At 65.1% G+C, this 21129-nt stretch overlaps 2 protein-coding genes across 3 annotated transcripts in view; both read left to right on the top strand.

Moving 5' to 3' along the window:
• R3HDM2 (R3H domain containing 2) overlaps positions 1 to 10336 on the top strand; it is a 32796-nt gene extending 22460 nt beyond the window's left edge. The window contains 14 exon segments of the mRNA XM_032713493.1: positions 155 to 387; positions 2716 to 2815; positions 2817 to 2877; positions 4077 to 4166; positions 4770 to 5012; positions 5560 to 5686; positions 6103 to 6338; positions 6661 to 6815; positions 7242 to 7342; positions 8043 to 8212; positions 8358 to 8502; positions 8599 to 8699; positions 8789 to 8873; positions 9745 to 10336. Coding sequence (XP_032569384.1) covers positions 155 to 387; positions 2716 to 2815; positions 2817 to 2877; positions 4077 to 4166; positions 4770 to 5012; positions 5560 to 5686; positions 6103 to 6338; positions 6661 to 6815; positions 7242 to 7342; positions 8043 to 8212; positions 8358 to 8502; positions 8599 to 8699; positions 8789 to 8873; positions 9745 to 10094 — 2197 coding nt within the window. The 3' untranslated portion in view covers positions 10095 to 10336.
• A 2289-nt stretch (positions 10337 to 12625) lies between these two features.
• Positions 12626 to 15681, top strand: STAC3 (SH3 and cysteine rich domain 3). 2 transcript variants are annotated; one of them, XM_032713494.1, is made up of 11 exons: positions 12626 to 12691; positions 13059 to 13317; positions 13552 to 13649; positions 13822 to 13891; positions 14008 to 14102; positions 14205 to 14271; positions 14494 to 14543; positions 14669 to 14763; positions 15023 to 15074; positions 15243 to 15380; positions 15548 to 15681. In XM_032713494.1, the coding sequence occupies exons 1-11, from the start codon at positions 12626 to 12628 to the stop codon at positions 15644 to 15646; spliced, it is 1089 nt and encodes a 362-aa protein (XP_032569385.1). In that variant the 3' UTR covers positions 15647 to 15681. The 2 variants fall into 2 exon arrangements, with proteins under 2 accessions (XP_032569385.1, XP_032569386.1); XM_032713495.1 differs by having other exon boundaries at positions 13056 to 13317; positions 15548 to 15646.
• Positions 15682 to 21129: the final 5448 nt, after the last annotated feature.

The following is a 21129-nucleotide window of genomic DNA, read 5'->3' on the forward strand; positions in this document are numbered from 1 at the left end:
CTCAGTGTCCCCACCCCAGTGCTCAGTGTCCCCACCAGTACTCGATGTCCCCACCCAGACCCAGTGCTCAGTGTCCCCACCCCAGGACTCAGTGTCCCCCCTCCCCTGCTGCTGCCCCTTCCCCGGAGCCCCCAGTGACTCGTTCTCTCCTCAGGGGCCCCCGGGACGGGCTGGGCCGGGCCTCGAGCAGCCGCCAGAGCAGCACTGAGAGCGAGCTGAAGGCGCTGGAGCCGCGGCCCTGGAGCAGCACGGACTCGGACGGCTCCATGCGCGCCCTGCGCCCGCCCGTCACCAAGGCCAGCAGCTTCAGTGGCATCTCCATCCTGACCCGGGGGGACAGCGTGGGGAGCAGCAAGGGCAGCGCTGCCAGCAGGACGTCCCGGGCAGGTACAGAGCCGCTTCTCCAGGCAGGTCCAGCTTCCCTGCACGCCCGGCACGCAGGATTTGGGCTGGGGAACTGGGGGCTCGTGGTGCCCTGGTTACACAACGGGAGGATCTCGGTGCCTGGGCGTGGGTGTGCCACCCGATTGATCGCCTGCTTTGTCACCATCACCTCTGCAGTCCCTCCCTCAGTTACCTGGGACGAGGGACAGTGTTTGCTCCCAGCCCCTGCAGCTCAAACTCCCAGTTTTCTCTCCCCTGCTGTGCCCCAGGTTGGGTCGCCATTCCCTTCTGCTCCCAAAATCCCTCCCAGCCCTGAGGATGCTCAGGGTGAACCTCCTGGCACTGTGCCTTGCTTTCCAAGGAGGGCAGGGAAAGGTGTCACCAATTAGTCTCATCAGACACCACTGTCAGACAAAGACTGTGTTAGTTGGGATCTGCCCACGGTGTTCTCAGAGTGATTCACTGAGCTCCTGGGAGCAAACAGCAGCTGGAGCTGGGCCTGAGCTCCAGAGCTGCTGGGGGCAGTGCAAGGGTTTGGGAGCCAAAGGGAATTAGGATCCCAAGTCTCTCTGCTGCTCCAGCTCAGTCCTTCCTTGTCTGTGCAGGTACCACGGAGCAGAGCCCGGGGGGGATGTTCCTGGGGGGTGTCACAGGTGACCTGCTCCTGGAGCAGCTTCCCAAGGGATGTGTGTCCTGGGTGTTCCAGGGAATGTCTGTGCTCCCCTCGGACAGGGAGGAGCAGAATCCATAATTTTCAACCTGCTGCTTGTGAAGGGTGTTTGTGGAAGGGGCAACAGAGGTTTTGCTCCCATTTTAGTCTGGTGACAGCTGGGGGAGCTGCTGATGTGTCAGTGAGCAGAACCCAGGGTTGTCCCACTGTCCTCCAGTCCCACTGGTCGGCAGCAAGTCCCAAATCTTTGGGAACTGTCCTTTCCCTGAGGAGGAGAGGCAGAGCCTGGGTAATAACTGCTCTACAAGAGTCCTTTCAACCAAAAAGGATGTATTTGAGAGGCTCCTGGCCCGTGTCCCAGCACCCAGCCTTCAGAACCACACCTTCCTGTCCCAGTTTGGAGGTGCCCACAGTGTCTCCCGGGATCCTGTTCCCATCGTGCCAGGGCTGTGCTCGCTCTGGGTGTTCCAGCCACCTCCAGGACTGATTCATGGAGTGCTGGGAGCACTTATTTGAAGATCTGTCCCAACGTGTGCAGAGCAGAGCGAGAGAGGAGCTGCTTTTTGGCTCTTCCTGTAATTTTCCCTCCGGGTCTCCCCTGGGAACAGAAGCCAGTTGCTTTCCAGGCTTTACATAAGGGCAGATGATTAGAAACATCCTGGGAGAAAGAAAAAAAAAATAGGCAAAGGAATTATCACTTGAGGAAGAAAAACACCAAACCCACCTTCCTCCATATCCTTATGTTTATTCCATGGGATTGGAAGTGCCTGGGGCCTGGGGGCTCTTTTCCCATCACAGCATCCAGCCCCTGGGCAACTGTCAGTGGAATATTCCCTCCTTTGCAGCAAGTGGCTGCTGACAGAGCTCCTCAGCAGAATCCTTGGAGATCAGCTGTGGAAATGTGGGAGATCAGAGGCAGAATTGGTTAAGCAGCAGCTACTGGGCATGAAGCAATAGTTGCACAACCCTTTTATTTCTGGAAGTAAGACTGGAATACTGAGGAGACCCTTCCCAGCTGGGTGCCAGCAGTGTGTGCATCACACTCCTTCCCAGCTTTGCCTGCCAGGGGAAGGGGTTGCTTTCAGCTTGCCATTTCCTCAGAGAGGAGGGGTCTGTGGGGCCACGGAATGGGGTCCCCACGGAATGGGGTCCCCACGGAATGGGGTCCCCACACTCCCCTCTCTGCTCTGGGCACTCAGGTTGGTGCTGCTGTCTGTGCCCAGAGCTGAGCTGGGACTGGAGCTCCCCAGCCCCTCCCCACGATCCCATGGTGCTGAGCTGACCCAGGCACACCTGGCAGCTCCCTGATTTTGGGATCCCTGCCTTGTTTGGGGGTGAGGAGCCTCCCCCAGGCGGGTGCTGCTGTTGGCAGCTGGATTCTTGTTCCCTGTGTGGGAAGAAGAGGGGAGGAGATCCCGGGATCAGCCTTGGAGGGTCAGGGAGTGCCCCTGGCCATGGAAGGAGGGAGGTCCAAGCCCCGGGGGTGTCACCAGCAGTGTCAGCCCCTCGCTTTGCTGTGAGCAGAGGCACAGCAGTGCCTCCTCCCTCTGCCTGCTCCCCTGACCCCCTGGGAGCTCCGGGGGGGGCAGATCCCACTCGGATCCCCCCGAGCCTGTGTGTGTGCCGGGTGCTGATGCTCCGTGCCTGTCTCCCCGTTGCAGGTTTGGTGCTAGGAGCCCCCGAGGGGTGCAGCCAGTCCCCGTCCTCGCAGCCCAGCCGTGGCCTCCTGCCCTGCACGGCCCCACCACCGCCCCCACAGCCCCCCGGCATCCCCCCCCCCCGCCCAGCAGCCGCCGGCCATGAGCAGCCCCATGATGTCCCAGGTGAGTCACTCACTGCACGGGGGGAGCAGGGCCAGAGGACACCCGGGGGGGGCTCTGGGCCCACCCCTGGGGTTTGGGGGTCCCCACGGTCACGGTCCCTCCGTGCTCGTGGCAGAGCGGGGGAAGGTCGGGGGCTGTGCTGTGCCTGAATGATTCCATGGGATATCCCAGCTTCCCAGCCCCTTCTGATCTGCTCGGGCCAGCAGCCCCTTTGGAAAAAGGGTCTGTAGTCTTTGGATGAGTGGCAAACTGGAACCAGTTTCCCTCGGGACTGTCCCGACTGGTCCTTGGGTTTGAGCTCCCTGTGGTTGGTCTCCTGATGTCCTGGGGGAGGCAGACCTGGAGCTGAGCTGGGTGTGTCCTCCAGACCCTCCCCAAGTTAAAGCCAAGGGGTGTTTGCTGTTCCACAGCCTGCTGGGCTGTTCCCAGGGGTGGAACCCTCTGGAAAGCACCCATGGGTGTCATTCCTATGGACTTGTTCTGCCCCTGTCCCTGTGACAGACCCTGTCCTGCTACAGGATCACTGGGCCATGCTGGTGTTTGTATTTTCTAGTCTGATGGTTTAGGTCCTGGAAAAACTGATTTCAGGTGTTTGAGTGTTGGTGAAGGGTGTGGAAATGCACTGTCCCCATGTCCATGTCCCTTCAGTGTCACCAAAGGTTCAGTCAAAGGACTGACCCCCCCCTTCCAGCACTGACCATCACAGGGTCGATGCCCAAAGCACGAAGTGTGGGGCTTGAGTGAGGAGTTGTCATAAAGCAGGTCCTCAGGGTGACAAAGTGGGGGTCCCTGTGGAAGGTGAGCGTGCAGGGAAGACATTCCTGGCAGGAATGGCCAAGGAGCACTGCAGGGACTGCTGGAAATGGGAGAGACGGGAGTGTTGCGTGGGGAGAAGTGACCCTGCTGCTGCTGCTGGCCCTCGTGAGCTCGTGCCACTGCTCCTGCCAGGCAAGAGCTGCTCTGGGACAGGCCACCCCTCCCAGGCTCTGCAGAGCCTCCGGCCGGGCCGTGTCCGACCGGGATGGATCCTGCCCCGGAATGGTCTCCGTGCTTCCCAACCCCTGCACTGCCCCTCTGTGTGTTTGCAGTTGGCTCACTTGACTAACCTTGTTGTTCCTTCTTTCTCTCCTTCCTCCTCATCCTTCCTTCCTTCCTCCCTTTCCCTCGGATCCCTCTCCTCCCTTCTCCGCTGGTCGTAGCCGGTCCCGGCGCTGCAGCCTGTTCCGTACTCTCCAAGCTCCTGCCCCCAAGTCCTCTTGCCAGTCTCTCCACCCCAGCAGTACAACCTGGTATAAACCCCAGTTCCTCTTCTGCACTCTCTGTTGTGCTCTGTGCTGTGTTTTGTGTTGTGTGAGCTTGTGCTGATCAGGTATGTCCCGGACACCGACCCCGTGGGGTTGGGATTCACGGAGCTCTGTGCTGCACTGGGATTCCTGAGGCTGTGGCACCGCCCATCCCGGAGTGGCAGCCTTGCAAAGAGCCTGGGAAAAGCAAATTCCAAGCCCAGAGCTCCCCAGGAAGCGATGCTTCTGCCCAGTGCTGGGGTTTGGGAGCCGTGGCTGCCCTGTGGGCTCAGCCAGCCCCCGTGCTGTCTCCACCGGGATCTTTTGGGAATGGTGTGCCCCACGGGACGTGGCCTGTGGGCTGGGGTCACCCCTGCCTGCGTGGGATCCCCCGTGTCACTGAGTGTCCACTGAGCATTAGGCCCCCCAGCAGGTCGCATGTCCCCCCCCCATCCTGCTCTGGGCCTGTGGCTCGTGTCTGGGGGCCTGTGCTGGGGGAGCTCCTCACAGAGCAGGGAGCAGGGCTCTGCACTCCTCAGCAGAGCTGTGTGCTAGGTGCTGTTGGCCCACATGCTGTCCTCCTCCATCCTTCCCCTTGTCCCACTCCAGGCCGACGAGCTCAGCAGCCCCTTCGGGCAGATCAGCCTCAGCCGACAGGGCTCGACGGAGGCCCCGGATCCTTCCTCGGCGATGTTCCAGTCATCCCTCATCTCCCAGCACCCTCAGCAGACAGGATTCATCATGGCAACCCCTGGGCAGCCCATTCCCACCTCCAGCTACTCCGCCTCGGGGCACACGGCCCCCACTCAGCAGGTGCTGCAGCCCCAGGGCTACATTCAGCCTCCCCAGCAAGTAAGGACACGAGGGGACGTCCCCAGAGCTGGCAGGGGCTGCGGGGGAGTGGGCCCCTCTTTGTCTGCTGCTCGTTGGTGATGGATCCACCCTCAGGGGTCCAAGCTCTGGGTCTCACCTTCCCTTGCTAGGCACAGGATGGTCCCTGCCCCTGTGTCCCTGTGAGCCCACGAGGCTCCTGCCCGGGCACCCCCCGGGCCACTCCCGGCTCTCAGTGGTGGGGGAGGGACAGTGGCCGGACTCAGGGCTGACACCTCTAAGCTCTCTTTGGGGTCCTGCAGGGCTTTATGACCTCTAGGATTGTCCCCTGAGCTGTGAGGAGAGTTGTGCCTACTGTGCTCTTGCACTACTGTGCTGGGAAAGGCTTGGAGGAGGAGGCTGGGAGGCGCGGGAAGGGGCTGCGGTTCCCCACGGAGCCAAAGCCCTGGGTGGTTCCCTTCGGCAGAAGCCAGGCCAGGTGAGAGAGAAAACTGGTCCTGGGGGACCAGCTTTCTTGGATCCCCTCCCTCCTGTGTTCTCACCAACTGTGTTTTCTTGCCCTTGATAGATTCAGGTTTCTTACTACCCCCCCGGGCAGTACCCGAACTCCAGCCAGCAATACCGACCCCTCAGTCACCCAGTGGCCTACAGCTCCCAGCGCCCCCAGCAGCTCCCCCAGCAGTCCCAGCAGCCAGGTAAGGGGGTGGAAAGGGGGGAGGGGGGGGAGCTTTCCCTTTTCTGCTGCTTTTGTGGCTCTCAGCATCTCCCACGTGCTCTCTGGGGCCAGGTTGCTCTTCCCCGTCTCCCGCTCTTTGCTGGACCTGTCTCTTGGCTGGGAATTTGGATCCTGGCCTGTAGAGGCTGTTGAATCCTTCCCCTCCCTTTCCTCCCAGCTTGTTGGAGCGGGGATGAGGTGGATTTAAGCCCCACTGAGGGGATTTAAAGCCAGGAGCTTCCCTCAGGTGTTTTTACACCTGCCCTAAGGAAGCCCACTCCCCACTCTTTAGCAGGAGGTGGGGGCAGAGCAGGACTTGAGCCCCTATATCCCAAGTCTGGGGCTGTTTCCCACGTCCAGCTGGGAAGCTGCTCCATTGAAACCCTGTTCTGGCAGGTTTACAGCCAGTGATGTCCAACCAGCAGCAAACATACCAAGGTGTGATGGGGGTGCAGCAGGCGCAGCCCCCCGGGCTCCTCAACAGCCAGAGGAACAACATGGGGGGCCAGATGCAGAGCGTGATGGGGGTGCAGCAGGCACAGCCCCCCGGGCTCCTCAGCAGCCAGAGGAGTGGGATGGGGAGCCAGATGCAAGGCCTGATGGTCCAGTACACGCCGCTGCCTTCGTACCAGGTGGGCACCTGCTGCTCTCCAGCTTGGGGGGCTGGGAGGGGACCCCATGGGCAGGGTGTGCCCCGTTCCTGTGCCTGAGGGTTGGAGCCAGAGGTGGAGATTACCCACTTGGAGAGCACCTTGGGGAGGGCACATCCATGTGGGAATCTGTGGGGCACGTCTGGAGCCCCTGGCAACCCTGACAGGGAGAAGAGCTTGGGAGGGGCTGCCTTGCCTGGGCAGGAAAACACCCCCTGGAATCTCTTCCCCTTGCTGGTGTCTCCTTGGGCCAGTTCTCCTTGTTCCATGTGACCTGTAACCTGCTGCTTTCCTCCCTGCCCAGGTTCCCATGGCCAGTGAGTCCCAGAGCGTGGTCCAGCAGCCCTTCCAGCAGCCAGTGCTCGTGCCAGCCAGTCAGTCTGTGCAGGGGGGGCTCCAGGCTGGGGGGGTCCCCATCTACTACAGCGTCATCCCCACTGCCCAGCAGAACGGCACCAGGTACAGCTCCTGCCCCTCCGGCCTGCCCTGGGGAGAGGGGGGGCTGCTGCCCACAGAGGGAGTTTTGGGGGTGTCCTGTCAGGGCCAGGAGACAGCCTTGATGTTCCTTGTGGGTGCCTTCCAATCAGGGGATTCCATGATTCCACTGGATGATTCCATGCCCTGCTGAGAGGGGAGGGGGAGCGTCCTGTTCCTGCAGCTGGAGGTGGTTGAGCACCACAGGAGCTGCTCCTCCCTGAGTCCTGCCTCCCAGATCCAGGGCTTCCTGGCCCCCAGCATGCCAGGCTTCTGCATGTCCAGCCCTCTCCAGAGGCTCCTGTGTGTCCAGCCATCCCAGCACAGAGGGAGCTGGGAGTTACCTGCACAGACACCCCGGGGTTTTCCCTCCCCATCCCCGGCCTCACCTGCTCCCTCTCTGCTCCCCAGCCCGTCCGTGGGGTTCCTGCAGCCTCCCGGCTCCGAGCAGTACCAGATGCCACAGTCCCCGGCCCCCTGCAGCCCCCCCCAGATGCAGCAGCAGTATTCAGGTACGAGGGGCCACGGGCAGGGCTGGCACTGATTCCAGGTGGGATCATCAGCCTTTGGATCGTGGAGCTGCCGCCTCGCAGCCAAGTCTGGGAGTGTCTGTGCAAGGGGGTTCCTGAGGCTGGGAATCCCACTGAGAATGATTGGGATGCAGCACCAGGGTGGCACTGGCCTGTGCCTGGCATCTCCCTGCCCTGGAGGGCAGTGGGGTGGGAGTGGCAGAGGGAGCTGTGTGGGCTGTGGGTTGGTGAGAGCCGGGAGAATTGTGGGTGAGGAGCCTCAGGATTCCTGCTCCCTGTCCCAGCCACTGGGAGCAAGGTGGGGCCTTGTGAGCCGGTGCAGGAGCTGGGCTGCGATTGTGGAGCTCTGGGCCTGCTGAGCTGCAGGAACTGGGCTGGGATGCTGGAGCTCTGGGCCCAGCTCTGTGCTCAGAGTCCTGCAGTGATGCTCAGAGCAGCCACTGAGCTGCCACCCATCAGCTTGACCCCCTGCTCCCATTTCTCCTGGATTAAACATCATCACTCTCTGATGTATGATGCCATATAGGAGAGGGATCCCAGGGGATCCTGGTGGGGCTTTTCCACAGAGGAGAAGAGTCCAGAGTGTGATCATAGGGAAGGGTGTGCAGTGGCAGGGACAGGCAGGTGCCCCAGGTCCCACAGCAGCAGAGCCCGGGCCAGACGTGCCTGTGTCTGTCCCCAGGGGTGTCCCCGTCAGGCCCCGGTGTCGTGGTGATGCAGCTGAATGTCCCCAACGGCCCCCAGGCCCCCCAGAACCCCCCCGTGGTGCAGTGGAGCCACTGTAAGTACTACAGCCTGGAGCAGCGGGGGCAGAAGCCAGGAGACCTCTACAACCCCGACACCAGTGCTCAGGTACTGGGCGGACTGGGAGGGACGGGGAGGAGGCAGCTCAGCCTCTGGGGCTGCCGGGGTGGGCTGGGCGATGGGTGGGGGGTCACCCCGCGGCTGTGGGAGCGCTCACAAGCACCGGGGGTGTCTGACCCTGTCCCTCCCCCAGGCCAGCACTCAGCTGAACAGCCCCATCACGTCCCCCACCCAGTCCCCGACGCCGTCGCCCGTCACCAACCTCAACAGTGTGTGCACGGGGCTGAGCCCCCTCCCTGTCCTCACGCAGTTCCCCCGGCCCATGGGCCCGGCACAAGGTAAGGGGGAGGTGTGTGGGGACAGCCCAGGGCTGGGAATTCCCTGGGAATTCCCTGGCGTTTCCCAGGGTCCCCACGGAGTTGCTCCTCCCGCAGGTGACGGGCGGTACTCGCTGCTGGGCCAACCGCTGCAGTACAACCTGTCCCTCTGCCCCCCGCCACTGCTCCACAACCAGCCCGGCTACACGGCACACCAGGTACAGCCGGGCCACGGGAGTGCACAGTCCCCTCCCCGGGAGGCCTCGGTGTCCCCTGAGGTGACACGGTGCCCTTTTCACTCTTGAAGGGGCAGACTGGGATGAAACACGGGAACCGGAGCAAGAGACAGGCCCTCAAGTCGGCGTCCACCGACCTGGGGACAAGCGACGTAGGCAAGTGACCCCCTCGGGCAGTTCCCTTTGCCCTCTCCTGTCCACACACGCAGGGTTTGGAGGCTCCAGGTGCCCACACCAGCATCCCACAGGACCCTGTGCTGCTTTTGGGGAGTGGTTCCTGCCTGTCCCTCACCCGGGGGGTCTCCACAAGGTCCTTGGGGAGGGAGGGACCCGCAGCTTGAACAGAGCAGCCCTCACTGGAGGCCTCGGGCCTGTCCCCCATGTCACCTCCGTGTCACCACCAGCAGCTGGTCACAGGGGGCCCTTTAAGAGCCGCCCTCCCTGCCCCTGGCATGGCCTGGCTGTGCCACGTTAATATTAGCAAAGAATCCCTTCAGCAGCTCTGCTAAGCCTGGAGCCAGGGCTGGAGCCAGGAGCTGCACAGGGGCTTGGGGACCACCAGGCAGGGACTGGGGCAGGAGCTGCTGAGGGATTTGGGGACCTCTGGGCAGGGCACAGCCACGTGTTGCTGCCTTCTGGGGATGCAGCCATTCTCCCTCCCAGGGTCAGGGTTGGCTCCCAGTCCTGGTCCCTGAGGTTTGGGGTAGGAAAACAGGGCAGAGCCCCTGGGAGAGCCCGAAGTGCCCAGCCAAGGCCATCCAAAGGACACCAGAAGGACTCGGTGTCCCTGGAGCCCTGGGACACTGGGCAGTACCCAGCTCCTCCCAAAGCAGGTTGTGTGCACGGGAAGGGATTGGGCTGGGGCACTGCAGGGAGCAGGTAGGGGCAGTCTGGGGGAAGTGACTGATTAGAGAAATACCTGGGGGCAGCCTGGCACAGCGCAGCACTCCTGGGCCAGGGAGAGGTGGGTGCTCCAGCCCGGGGGGCTCCCGGGACCCGGCCGGTGACTCGTCCTCTCTCCCCACAGTGCTGGGCCGGGTGCTGGAGGTGACGGACCTGCCCGAGGGCATCACACGGACGGAGGCCGACAAGCTCTTCACCCAGCTCGCCATGGCCGGTGCCAAAATCCAGTGGCTCAAAGAGACTCAGGGGCGCCGCGGGGACAGCGGCGGCGGCGGCGGGGACAACAGCGGGACTCCGGAGAACGGCAGGCACGGTGACCTCGCTGCCTTATACACCATCGTGGCCGTGTTCCCCAGCCCGCTGGCTGCCCAGAACGCCTCCCTCCGCCTCAACAACTCCCTCAGCCGCTTCAAGCTGCGCGTGGCCAAAAAGAACTACGACCTGCGGGTGCTGGAGCGGGCCAGCTCCCAGTAGGGCACCCGCGGGCACCGGGCACCCCCCTGGGCCTCTTCTCCTCCCGCCCTCCCTTCCTCCTCTCGCCCTCCTCCCTTGATATATTTATATGAACATAATTAAGAGACGAGAAGTTGATTTTTTTTTTTTTTTTTTTAATTATTATTATTTTTGGAGTGACGCCCGTGCCCGCCCCCCCTCCCCTGTGTCTCTGGTTTTGTTTAAGCACTGTGTTGGACCTCACATACAGGTGTTGATTGGTATGTTCACTGCACATTTTATTTAATCGGATTATTATTTTTTGGGGGGGGGGGAAGGGGGTATTTTTGGTTTTATTTTATTTGGGGGGGGGTTGTTTTTAAATAAAAAAAAAAAAAGGAAAATTGTCCATCACTCGAACGTAACTTTCCCAGTTCTCTGCCAGTGCCAAGGGCTGGGGGCTCTGGGCTGCCTTGGTGAGGTGAGGGGACAGTGGAAGGGGCACTGGAAGGGGATGTGTCCTGCCCAGTCCTGCCCCTGGGTTGGCATGTCTGAGGGCTACAAGCTTGTGGGGAGCCACAAGCCCGGACCCCTGACAGATGTTCACAGCCTCTTCTCTCAGCTGCCAGCCCCATCCAGCTGTGCCAGGGCAGGAATGAGGGCATGGAGTGTCCCCTGCTGGGAAGCAACACACTCCTGGTGACTGAGGAGCAGCACCTGGAGCTGGCACAGGTGCAGGTGGGGACAGGATTTGGGCTGGCACAGCCTCGGTGGCACAGCCGGAGCCTCCAGCAGCACTGGGATGCTCCCAACGCAGGTAAGAGAAGCCGGGAAAGGGGGGGCTTCAACTCCAGACTTGTACCAGCTCCCACCTCGCTGCTCCCCACAGCTGGGCAGGGACTGTGGGGACCCCAGGATGCCCATCCAGGGCCCTGTCCCCCAGCACAGGCAGCCTGGCAGCACTGGGCTCCCACTCCCCCCATCCCAGCAGGATTTGGTGCCAGAGGGTGCCAAGGCAGCCACGAGCTGCCTCACCAGAGACCCCTCTGCTGCCACTCTGCCCCACAAGAGACCCCTCTGCTGTCACTCTGCCCCACCAGAGACCCCTCTACTGCCACTCTGCCCCACAAGAGACCCCTCTGCTGCCACTCTGCCCCACCAGAGACCCCTCTGCTGCCACTCTGCCCCATGAGACCCTCCTCTGCTGCCACTCTGCCCCATGAGACCCCCCTCTGCTGCCACTCTGCCCCATGAGACCCCCCCTCTGCTGCCACTCTGCCCCGTGCCCCCCACCCAGGCTCCGGTTCTCACACACGGGAGCGAAGGAGGCCCCGAGGTCGGAGCACAGAGCCCCTGGAGCGCCCAACTCCCGGAGCCCTCGCTGTGCCCGGTCCCTCCGCTGTCCCATGCCAGGCTGGGGGGGCCCCTGGCACGCCCAGCAACCCACCAACGCAAATAGCCGGTGGCTCCTCCGCCCGCTCCCGCCCGGCGCACGCCGGGGCTCCAATTTCCCGGCGTCAGCCCCCGGCAGCGCTCAGCTGTCGTCCCCCCTGCCCTGTCACTCCGCTGGCCACGGGACCGCCCTCCCCGCGCCCGCCACGGGGGCCTGGGGGCTCTGCACCGGCACCGGCCGCCCCTCGGGGGGTTCAGCAGCGCAGGGCGAGGCCTCCAAGCACAGGGTAAGTGGGTTCCCCGCCCTGGCCCCCCCCTCGCCGTGGCCCTGACCCCCGTGGGCCCCCCCGTGCTGCTGCAGGACCTTGGGGTGCCCCGTTCCTGCGGTGCCCCTCACCCCAACGCCCCCCAGCCCCAGCGCTGCTTTCCGATGGTTTCTCCTCGATTTTCACGAGGCCTGGGGGGGGCTCGGGGTGGGCGTCACCAAAAATATCGAAGTCTGGGCGGAAGGACTGCGTGGAGGGTCGTCAAAGGTGGCAGCGGGATGGTTTGGGGGATGCAAGAGCAGGTCCTACCCCGGTGGCAGCCCAAGGCCGGGTGATGCCCGTCGGTGTCACCCGTGTGCCCGTCCCGAGGGGCCGGGAGCGGCTCCGTTTGCAGTTCGATGGCGAGATGGAGATGCCCAGGCAGAGGTGGGCACGTGCAGGTAGCCCAGGGGCTGGCTCACAGCACTTGGCACCACGGCCCTGAGCCAGCGGCCGTGCCAGGCGCTGGGCTGGGCATTGGCCTCCTCCAGCCTGGCCCTGGGGCTCTCGGGGCCAGAACCAGCCTTCGCTGGGGCAGGGGCTGCAGGATGGGTGGTGGGAGTGACCCCAGGGCTCCCCATGGCAGAACCAGCCCTCGCTGGGGCAGGGGCTGTGGGATGGGCAGTAGGAGTGACCCTGGGGCTCCCCATGGCAGAACCAGTCCTTGCCAGGACAGGGGCTGTGGGATGGGCAGTAGGAGTGACCCCGGGGCTCCCCATGGCAGAACCAGTCCTTGCCAGGACTGTGGAATGGGCAGTGGGACCGGGCACTGCAGGGGAAGGGCAGGCAGTGCCCACCCAACAAGGCTGCCCACTCCGGGCACCTGCAGCAGGAGCAGCCCCAGCCAATGCCTTGTCTCTCCCTTCCCCTCACAGCATGACCGAGAAGGAAGTGCCAGAGCCAGCGGCTTCACCGGCTTCAGGTGGGAAACCCAAGAGCCGGGTAAGTGGGTGCCCACCGGGTGCCACAGGGGGAAGCCACCTCTGCTGACATCATCCTGCCGCTGCCCCAGGAGGCTTGGGAGGGCTGGGGGTGCCTGGTGGGACCCTGATCCACCTGGTGCTGGGTGGGCATTTCCCAGCTCGGCTCTCCTCTGGGATGCCCACGTCCCCAAGGTGCTCAGGAGCCACAGTTCCCCCTTTTGTGGGAACCTCATGGGGCCAGGAGGGGGGTCCCCATCCTCACAGCATTCCTGGGGTCTCCTCCCACTTGGGGAAGGGGTCTCTGGGTCAGGGCAGTGGGGCGAGGGGCTGGGCACGGGGTCTCTGCCCTCCTGCCATGCACCATCCACCCTCTCCTGCCCCAGCAGCTGCAGAAGCTGAAGCAACTTTTCCAGCGAAAACCGAAGGAGGAGCCGGTGCCGGAGCCGCAGCCCAACGGGGAGCTGGTCAGCCCCTCGGGGGGCCCCATCTACTACATCTATGAGGACGAGGAAGAGGAGGAAGAGGAGGAGGAGCCCGAGCCCCCTCCTGAGCCCGAGAAACTCGTCAATGACAAACCCCACAAGTTCAAAGATCATTACTTCAAAAAACCCAAGTTCTGCGATGTTTGTGCCCGGATGATCGTCCGTGAGTCCGGTCGGGGGCTGTGGGCAGGGTGGGGGCTACGGGCAGGGCTGGGGCTGGAAGGCAGGGCTGGAGCTCGGGCTGGGGGCTGCAGCCACGGCCAGGATGAGGGCTGGGGACCACGGCCAAGCCAGGGCAGGGCCTGGGGACCAAGGCTGCCCAGGGCTCTGTCCCGGCTGTTCCAGAGCTGCAGTGTCACATTCCCTCTCCTTTCCACCCCCCCCCCCCCACTGCCAGTCAACAACAAATTTGGCCTGAGGTGCAAGAACTGCAAAACCAACATCCACCACCACTGCCAGTCCTACGTGGAGATGCAGCGCTGCTTCGGCAAGATCGTGAGTGGGTCCCCCCCCCGCCCGGGGCCACCCCGGTGCCACCACCCCCGTCACCTCCCGGCCCTGAGGGGGGCCCTGGCTTCCCCCCCTCTGGGCCCCCCGTGTCCCCCCAGCTCCGATGGGATGGGTCTGGGGGGTGGTTGATGCTCCGACCCCCCCCCTCTCCCCGCAGCCCCCCGGGTTCCGCCGGGCCTACAGCTCCCCCCTCTACAGCGACCAGCTCTGCGTCAAGGACCAGCTCTGTAAGTCCCCGTGCCAGGGGTGGGTGCCCCGTCCCCCCGGTCCCCACCCCGGGGTGCCCCATCCCCTCGTGTCCCACCCACCCACGACCCCCCCCTCCATCCCTGTGCCCCCCCAGCGGACAACAGGAGCGACCCCGTGTTCGAGACGCTGCGGACGGGCGTCATCATGGCCAACAAGGAGCGCAAGAAGGGGCAGGACGACAAGAAGAATGTGAGTGGGGGGTCGGGCCCTCCCCAGAATTCCTGTGCTGGCAACACACTGACCCCCCCCCTGCATTCTGCACCCCCTGAGAGCTCTCTCTGTGCCTTCCAGCCCTTGGCTGCGATGATGGACGAGGAGCCGGAGGCCACGAAGCCGGCGGGGAGCAAAGCCGAGGGCGGTGAGTGCGGGGGCCGAGGATGGGGGGGGCCGAGCCCACGGGGCAGGGAGGGAGCCCCCGACTGTGCTTGGGGGGCCACCAGGGTGGGGTGTGCCCTGCAGAAAGGGGGTCTCCAGGTCAAATCCTCACCCCGGGGCTCTCGCTGTGTCCCCGAGTAGACTGAGGAGACCCTCGGGAGGCACCACCAGGGGAGGTGTGACCCCCCCCCCTTCCCATTCCCAGGTGCCTCCGAAGGGGACAAGAAGGCTGAGAAGAGCCCGACAGATGACAAGGTACCCCCCGTCCTCATCCTGCACCCCAAAACCGTGGGCAGAGGCTGTGGGATCTCCCTGCTGGGATCCCTGCAGCCGTTTGCAGCCTCTGGGACCCCAAACTCCGCTGTGCCCCCCCCCCCCAGAACAAGAAGCCGCAGCCGGGGGCGTTCCTGCAGTCCCACTATTTTGTGGCACTTTATCGCTTCAAAGCCCTGGAGAAGGACGACCTGGACTTCCCGTGAGTTGCCAGCTGTGTCCTGGGCTCCTTCCCAAGGCTCCTGAGGTTTGGCTCGATGTGGTTCCGTGGATTTCTCGAGGCTGAGCTGCTCCGTCCGGGACCTGCCTGTCCCCAAGCCCATGGGCTGCACTCATCCCTCACTGTCCCTGAGCACGGGGCTGGAGGAGCTGATCCCACGGGAAGAGCAGTTTTCCTTGGGGTCTCCCGCGGGGAGGGGGCCCTGCCCACCCCCCTCACAGGGCCCTTCTTTCCCTTCCAGGCCGGGGGAGAAGATCACGGTGGTCGATGACTCCAACGAGGAGTGGTGGCGGGTAAGGCTGGGAAAGCCCAGGGTGCTCCAAGGGGGGGGGGGACACAGCCCCCCAAACCTGCCGTGCCCCCACCCCAACCCCCAGCCTGGTGGGGAGGGGTGAATCCGGGACCCCTGGGCGGGATCCCCCTCCCCACTCCTCCACTCCCCACTCGCTGCCTCCTCGCAGGGGAAGATCGGTGAGAAAGTCGGGTTTTTCCCCCCCAACTTCATCATCCGGGTGCGGGCGGGCGAGCGGGTGCACAAAGTGACCCGTTCCTTCGTGGGCAACCGGGAGATCGGGCAGATCACGCTCAAGAAGGATCAGGTGAGGTGGGACCCCCCCCCCGTCACCAGCCGGGGACCCCCCGGCGACACCGTCCCCTCCCCTTCCCACCTCCCCCGGCCCCTCGGGTGGGAACGGCTCTTCCCTGGGCTCCCCCTACTCCGGGGGAGGGTCCCGGGGGTCTCACCCGCCCCCCTCTCGCCCCCCAGATCGTGGTGCAGAAGGGGGAGGAGGTGAACGGTTACGTCAAAGTCTTCACCGGCCGCAAAGTGGGGCTGTTCCCTGTGGACTTCCTGGAGGAGATCTGAGGGGGCTGCGGGGGGGGCGGGAGACCCCCGGGATGGGGATGGGGGGGCCCCCTGGAGGGGGACAGAGGGACCCCGGGATGGGGTGGGGGGTCCTGGCTGCGGTGCAGGGACGGGGACGGGGACAGGCCCCCCCATCTCTGCTGCCCCAGCAGCAAAGGGGGCTCTGGAGTGGACTGACCCCCCCCAGGACAGGGATGGGGGCGGGAGGTGCCTCTGGGGCTCTTCCCTCTTGGGGGGGGGTTGGTGCCTTCGGACACTGGGTGCGAGCAGGGGGCACCCCCGGACTCGCTGTGGAGCCCCCCGATTTCGGGGGGGGGGTGCCGGGGAGGGGGTCGGGGGGGTCCTGCCCCGCTGCTCCACGTGTGTCACCCGGGGTTTGGCAATACAGGCTGTGCCCACCCCCCGCTCCTGGTGAATTTAATGGGGGGGGGAGCACCGGGGGTGCTGGGGGGTCACCGGGGGGGTGTCAGTGACCCCAGGGGCGTCACTGGTCACTGTGGGGGTCGGTGGTGCCAATGGGAGGGTCACTGTGGGGGTATCAGTGACCCCAGTGAGGGGGTAGTCACTGGTCACTGGGGGTGTCGGTGGTGCCAATGAGGGGGGTCACTGGTCACTGTGGGGGTATCAGTAGCCCCAATGGGGGGGGTCACTGGTCACTCTGGGGGTCGGTGGTGCCAATGGGGGGGTCACTGTGGGGGTGTCGGTGCCCCCGCCGGGGGCTCGGCCGGGCGGGGGGCGCTGGGAGGGGACAGGTCGGGCCGGGGCCCCCCCGCCCCGTTCCCCGTTGCCGGGCGCTGGCTCCGGGCCCGGCGGGGCCCCAAAAGGGGCCGCAGGCGACAGGTGACGGTGGCGGGGACAGGACGGGACCTTGGAGCGGGATTTGGGGGGGGGGGGGGCAGGAACAGGTGCCCGGGAGCGGGGGCTGAGCCCCGTGACGTCACGGCCCCGTGACGTCAGCGGTAACCACGGCGACGCGCGGGTGGGCGGGGGTGGGCGGGGCCTGCGGTGGTGGGCGGGGCCGGGTCTCCCCCGGCTCCGCCGCGCGGGGGCGCTGCCGTCCCGCCGCGAGGCCGCGCGCTATGCAAATATATGCAAAAATATGCAAATGAGGCGGGAGCGCGGCGGCGCCCCCTGGCGGGCGGTCGGTGGGGCAACCCCTGCCCCGCTCTCGGTACCGGGGAGGGGGGGGGGATCGATCACCCCCGGGGGGGCCTGGGGAGGGGTCCCCGGGGTCTTTCCCCCGCCGTGGGGCCGCGCTGGGGCTGCCGAGGGGTCACGGGGGGCAAGCGGGGGTTGAGGGGCAGGCGCTTGACCCCCGCACTGGGGGTCCCCCCCATTCCCAGTATTCCCAGTATTCCCAGTATCCCCAGCACCCGCCAGGAGATGCTGCTACGGGAAGGATGGAAATGCGGGGGGGGGAGAAGGTGGCAGCCCCCGGGAGTGACGCCCCGTCCCCCCCTCCCCGCTCCTTCCCCTCCTGTCACACAGCTTTAAATGCCGGACCATTAAAATTTTCCACCTCATTTGCGACTCCTCACACGGTTAATTTTCCCGGGATTGTCTATTTATTTATTTGCGGAGCCCTGCGGGAGGGGGGGGAGGGAGCAGCTGATTTGCTGCATCTGGGCGGTGGGGAGGGGAAGGGGGGAACCACCCTGGGAAGGGGGGAGGGCTCCGGCTAATTTAACAGCTGAAGAGAGCAACTTAATTAGAGTCAGCTGGAAAATTGGGTAAAGCCCCTTCCATCAGCCTCCCTCTCCCCCCAGCCCCCCCCTCCTTGCCGGCTCCTGTTGGGATGCATTTTGGGATGCGTTTTGGGATGGGGGAGGGAGAGCTGGTCCCAGCCAAGCGGTTGCCCTTCATTACAGCCGGGAGCTAATTGGATTGATCAGCAGTTAATAGGAAATTAAGAGCTGAAGCCCCTCGACTCCCCCCCCCAGCCCCACCGTGTGCATCCCCCTCCTCGAATCCCGTCACTGGCACCCGGTGGATGGGCTGGGGGGGGTGGCTGGGAAGGGATTCTGACCCCCCTCCCTATTACGGCTGCCGAGCACTTTAGGGTTTGGGTTCTCCTGTTTTCCCGTGGTTTTCCCATTCCCGGTGCCCCCAGCCTGGTTGTGATTTAGGGGGGGTCGTGGGGACACTCGGTATCTCCCCGCTCCTCCTCAGGCGAAGGGGGGGGGGTGCCCCCCATCCCACCCCTTGGAATACACAGGGATGCAGCTGCAGGAGCCCCCCTGACCTCCAGATTAATCACCTCCATTTCTCTCCTCATCCCAGGAAAGGTCAGGAGTCTGCAAGGCCCAGGAATTAATTGAAATCCCACCGGTCTCGTGCCGGATCCATACATCATCCCAAGGGATGGAGGGGGGGGAGCAGCCCCTCCTGCACCCCCTCTCTGGGGCACACGGAGAACAGGGAGCGGCAGATGCAGCGCTCGGAGCTTGTTCTCCATCTCCAGGCAGGGAAATAAATGGATTAAACTAAACTAAAGCGTCTGCGCTCCCCACCTGCCCCCCCGGCCATAAATCAGCATAAATGCAATTTCCATATTCATGGTATTTATCCAATAACTGTCCTGTCCCAGATTAAACGCGCCCTGGGGAGCACCGGGGCTCTTATCAGTGCCGGGGGGCTCCCGGGGAGGAGCGGCCCTGCTGGGGGGCTGCGGTGGAGGGGGGGGCTCCGCTCCGCATCCTCTTCATCCTCCTCGTGGGGGACCGGAGCGGGGACTGCTCCTCATCCTCTCCCATCGCTCCCGGCCCCGGCGGCTCCTGGGAGGGGAGCTCAGAGGGGGGATCCGGGACTCGCCAGGGCTCCTGTCCCTCTCCCTTCCCTTTTCCTTTCCACTTTTTTGCCTTTCTCCCTCTGCCTCCCCTCCCTCTGTCCCCGCTCCCCACAAATCCCCCGCGTGGGCAAGGAGAGGGTCCCATCCTGCTCCGGTACCTGGGGGGACACACACGAACCTTCCCCCGGCTCGGAGGGCAGGACGGGGGGTGCTGGCGTGGTTTGGGGGGGCAGGTGCCCCCCTCCAACCCCCCCTGTGTCCGCAGTGGCTGTGCCGGGGCTGGGGACACACACACGCCACGTCTCCCACTGTGACAGGTCCTTGTCAGCCCTAATGACCCGAGTCCGGCGGGGCCCCGGGGCTCGGAGCTCGTTACGGGGGATTTAATGAGGGCAGGAGCAGCCACCGCCGCTGGCTGTTTGCCACGGGCAGTGGCCTCGGGCCCCCGAGCCGCGCGGTGCCCCCCCCCCCCCCGGCACAGCACCGAGCCCCCCAGAGCCCCTTCTCTCTGCCCCCCGCAGATCTGGGGGGCCGGGGCCGTGCCCCCCCCGCTCCTGCTGCCCCAGCCTCTGGTGGGGGTGACAGAGGAGTTTGGGGGCTCTTGGGTTGGGGGCGAGAGGCACCAGGGAAGGCAGATTTGGGGGGGGCAGCAGAGCCAGGGGCAGAGGGGGCTGCAGCCAGAGCTGGGGGGGGGCGGGGTTGGGGTCTGTCCCACAGGCAGAGGTGGGGGACAGCCTGAGTGGACCCCAAATCCAGGGGGGCTGCGTGGGACGCAGGGGGGGGAGTGTGGGGGGGGCTCAGCCGTGTGTGACAGGCAGCGGTGGGGAGACCCCGGCCCTTTTTGGGGGGCAGCTCTGAGCCTGGGGGGTCCCGCGTGCAGCGTCTCTGCTCTGAGGCAGCCGCGTCCTCCTTGGCTCCACAACAACCTTCGCCAACAGGAGCCTGCGGGCAGCGGGAATTAGTGAAATATTTGGCAAAGCAGGAGGCGAAGGCAGGATCGGAAAGAATTGAGGGGGGGGGGCTGCGCTGTTCCCCCGCCCCGCTGCAGGGAGGGCAGAGCCCGGGTGCCCAGGGGTGGTCGCATCGTGCTGAACCCCCCGCCCGCCCCCGCGCAGGGCAGCACAGACCCCCCCCCCACCCCGCAGTCAGAGGGCAGGGGGTGCAGAGGGGTCCCTGGGGACACCCCCCCGTCACCGCCGAGCAAACCAGCCCCGGCCCCCCGATGGGCGGGGGTCCCTGGGTGTTGAGATCCCCCTTGTCCCCCTGGCACCCCTGTTTGCCTCCCCTACCCCCCCCTCCCGGTCCAGTGATCCTCCCCAGGCACTAACTGGGGCAGGGATGTGCTCTGGGGAGAGATCTGGGGGAGCAGGTCTGATCCTGGGGGCCTGGGAGGAGAGCTGGGGGTCCCGGGGAAGGGCAGAACATCAGGATCAATCCCTGCCCTCCTGTCCCCCCCCCAGCTCCTCCCGGTTCCTGACTGTGCTCCCCCAGGCTTTGGGATCCGCCCTCCCAAATCCTTGGCGGAGGATGAACCGCCCCAAAGCCTGGCTGGGGCCGCGGCCGCCGCCGCCTCTGTCCCCACAGCCCCTGTGAGGTGAACTAAATCCATCCTAATTAGCGCTGATTTGCATGGGGAAATGAAAATTAATCTAGCCCGGCTTTATTGGAATTAGTGATTCCAGTTGGGCACATCAGACAGTGGCAGACGTCTGAGGGGGCCGGGGGGCCGCCCCCCGCCCTCTCCCCCCTCCAGCCGGGTTTGGGGTCGCTCGGTGGGGGCACCGGGATGCCGGGGAGCACCCACGGGGGTGGGATCAGGAGCCTGGGATGGGCTCAGCGCCCTCCCGGTGCCCCCCACTGCCCCCACCCGCCCTCCCAGTGTCCCCAGTTGCAGGAGAAAGCAAACAGCTCCTCTCGCCCCCCCTGTCCCGTCCCACGGGTGGTTCTGGGCACGGTGGGAAGGGAAGGAAGGGCAGGGACGAATCGGCGCTGCCGGAGCGGGAGACGCCGCCGGGCCCCGGGATGTCACATTTGGGGTGGGGGGCGTCCCGCGCGCACGTGCGCGTTCCATCCCCGCGTTTCCACGCGCACGTGTCTCTTCCTGGGCATTCCCACGCGTGTGCCCCGTGCGTGCCACGCAGGAGCACGTTCCCGTTCCGGAGGTGGGGTCCGCAGCGGGGGGGGTGCCCCGGCCGTGCCCCCCCCCCCCCAGCAGCCCTCTGGCCCCGCTGCGGGCCCGGGGGTGGCACCGGAGCTCATTGTTATGGGGCCCGTGCGAGGCGGCGAGAGGAATTCTCATCCCGCTCATCAAAAATTAACGAGGAGAAAACAGCCGGGCAGGAGCCGGGTCCGCCGGGGGCGCGGGGGTGGCACAGTGTGACAGACTGGGGGGTTCGGCGCCTGGCGCTTCACAGATCCCCCCTCCTTAGTGTGACCCTCCGGCCCCAAACCGGCCGTATCCCTCCGGGATGGGCTGTGTCCCCCGCGGGAGGACCCAGTCCTCGGGCAGGTTGCCCTCGTGCCCCATCACCACCTCGGGGACACGTCTGGCTGTGTCCCCGTGCCCCATCACCACCTGGGGGACAGGTCTGGCTGTGTCCCCGTGCCCCATCACCACCTCGGGGACGCGTCTGCCCCCCCCCCGCCGCCCCCCGGGATTTCATCCTGGCTGACAGGAGCGAGACCCGCAGCTCCT

Source organism: Chiroxiphia lanceolata, chromosome 30, assembly GCF_009829145.1.
Source record: "Chiroxiphia lanceolata isolate bChiLan1 chromosome 30, bChiLan1.pri, whole genome shotgun sequence".
Classification (NCBI taxonomy): domain Eukaryota; kingdom Metazoa; phylum Chordata; class Aves; order Passeriformes; family Pipridae; genus Chiroxiphia; species Chiroxiphia lanceolata.

Excerpts from the sequence above, each read along its gene's own strand:
- STAC3 (XM_032713495.1), top strand. The coding sequence starts at position 12,626 with ATGACCGAGAAGGAAGTGCCAGAGCCAGCGGCTTCACCGGCTTCAGGT. Across the intron at positions 14,272-14,493 it reads GGGGAGCAAAGCCGAGGGCG|GTGCCTCCGAAGGGGACAAG; the intron begins GTGAGTGCGGGG and ends TCCCATTCCCAG. Across the intron at positions 14,544-14,668 it reads AGAGCCCGACAGATGACAAG|AACAAGAAGCCGCAGCCGGG; the intron begins GTACCCCCCGTC and ends CCCCCCCCCCAG.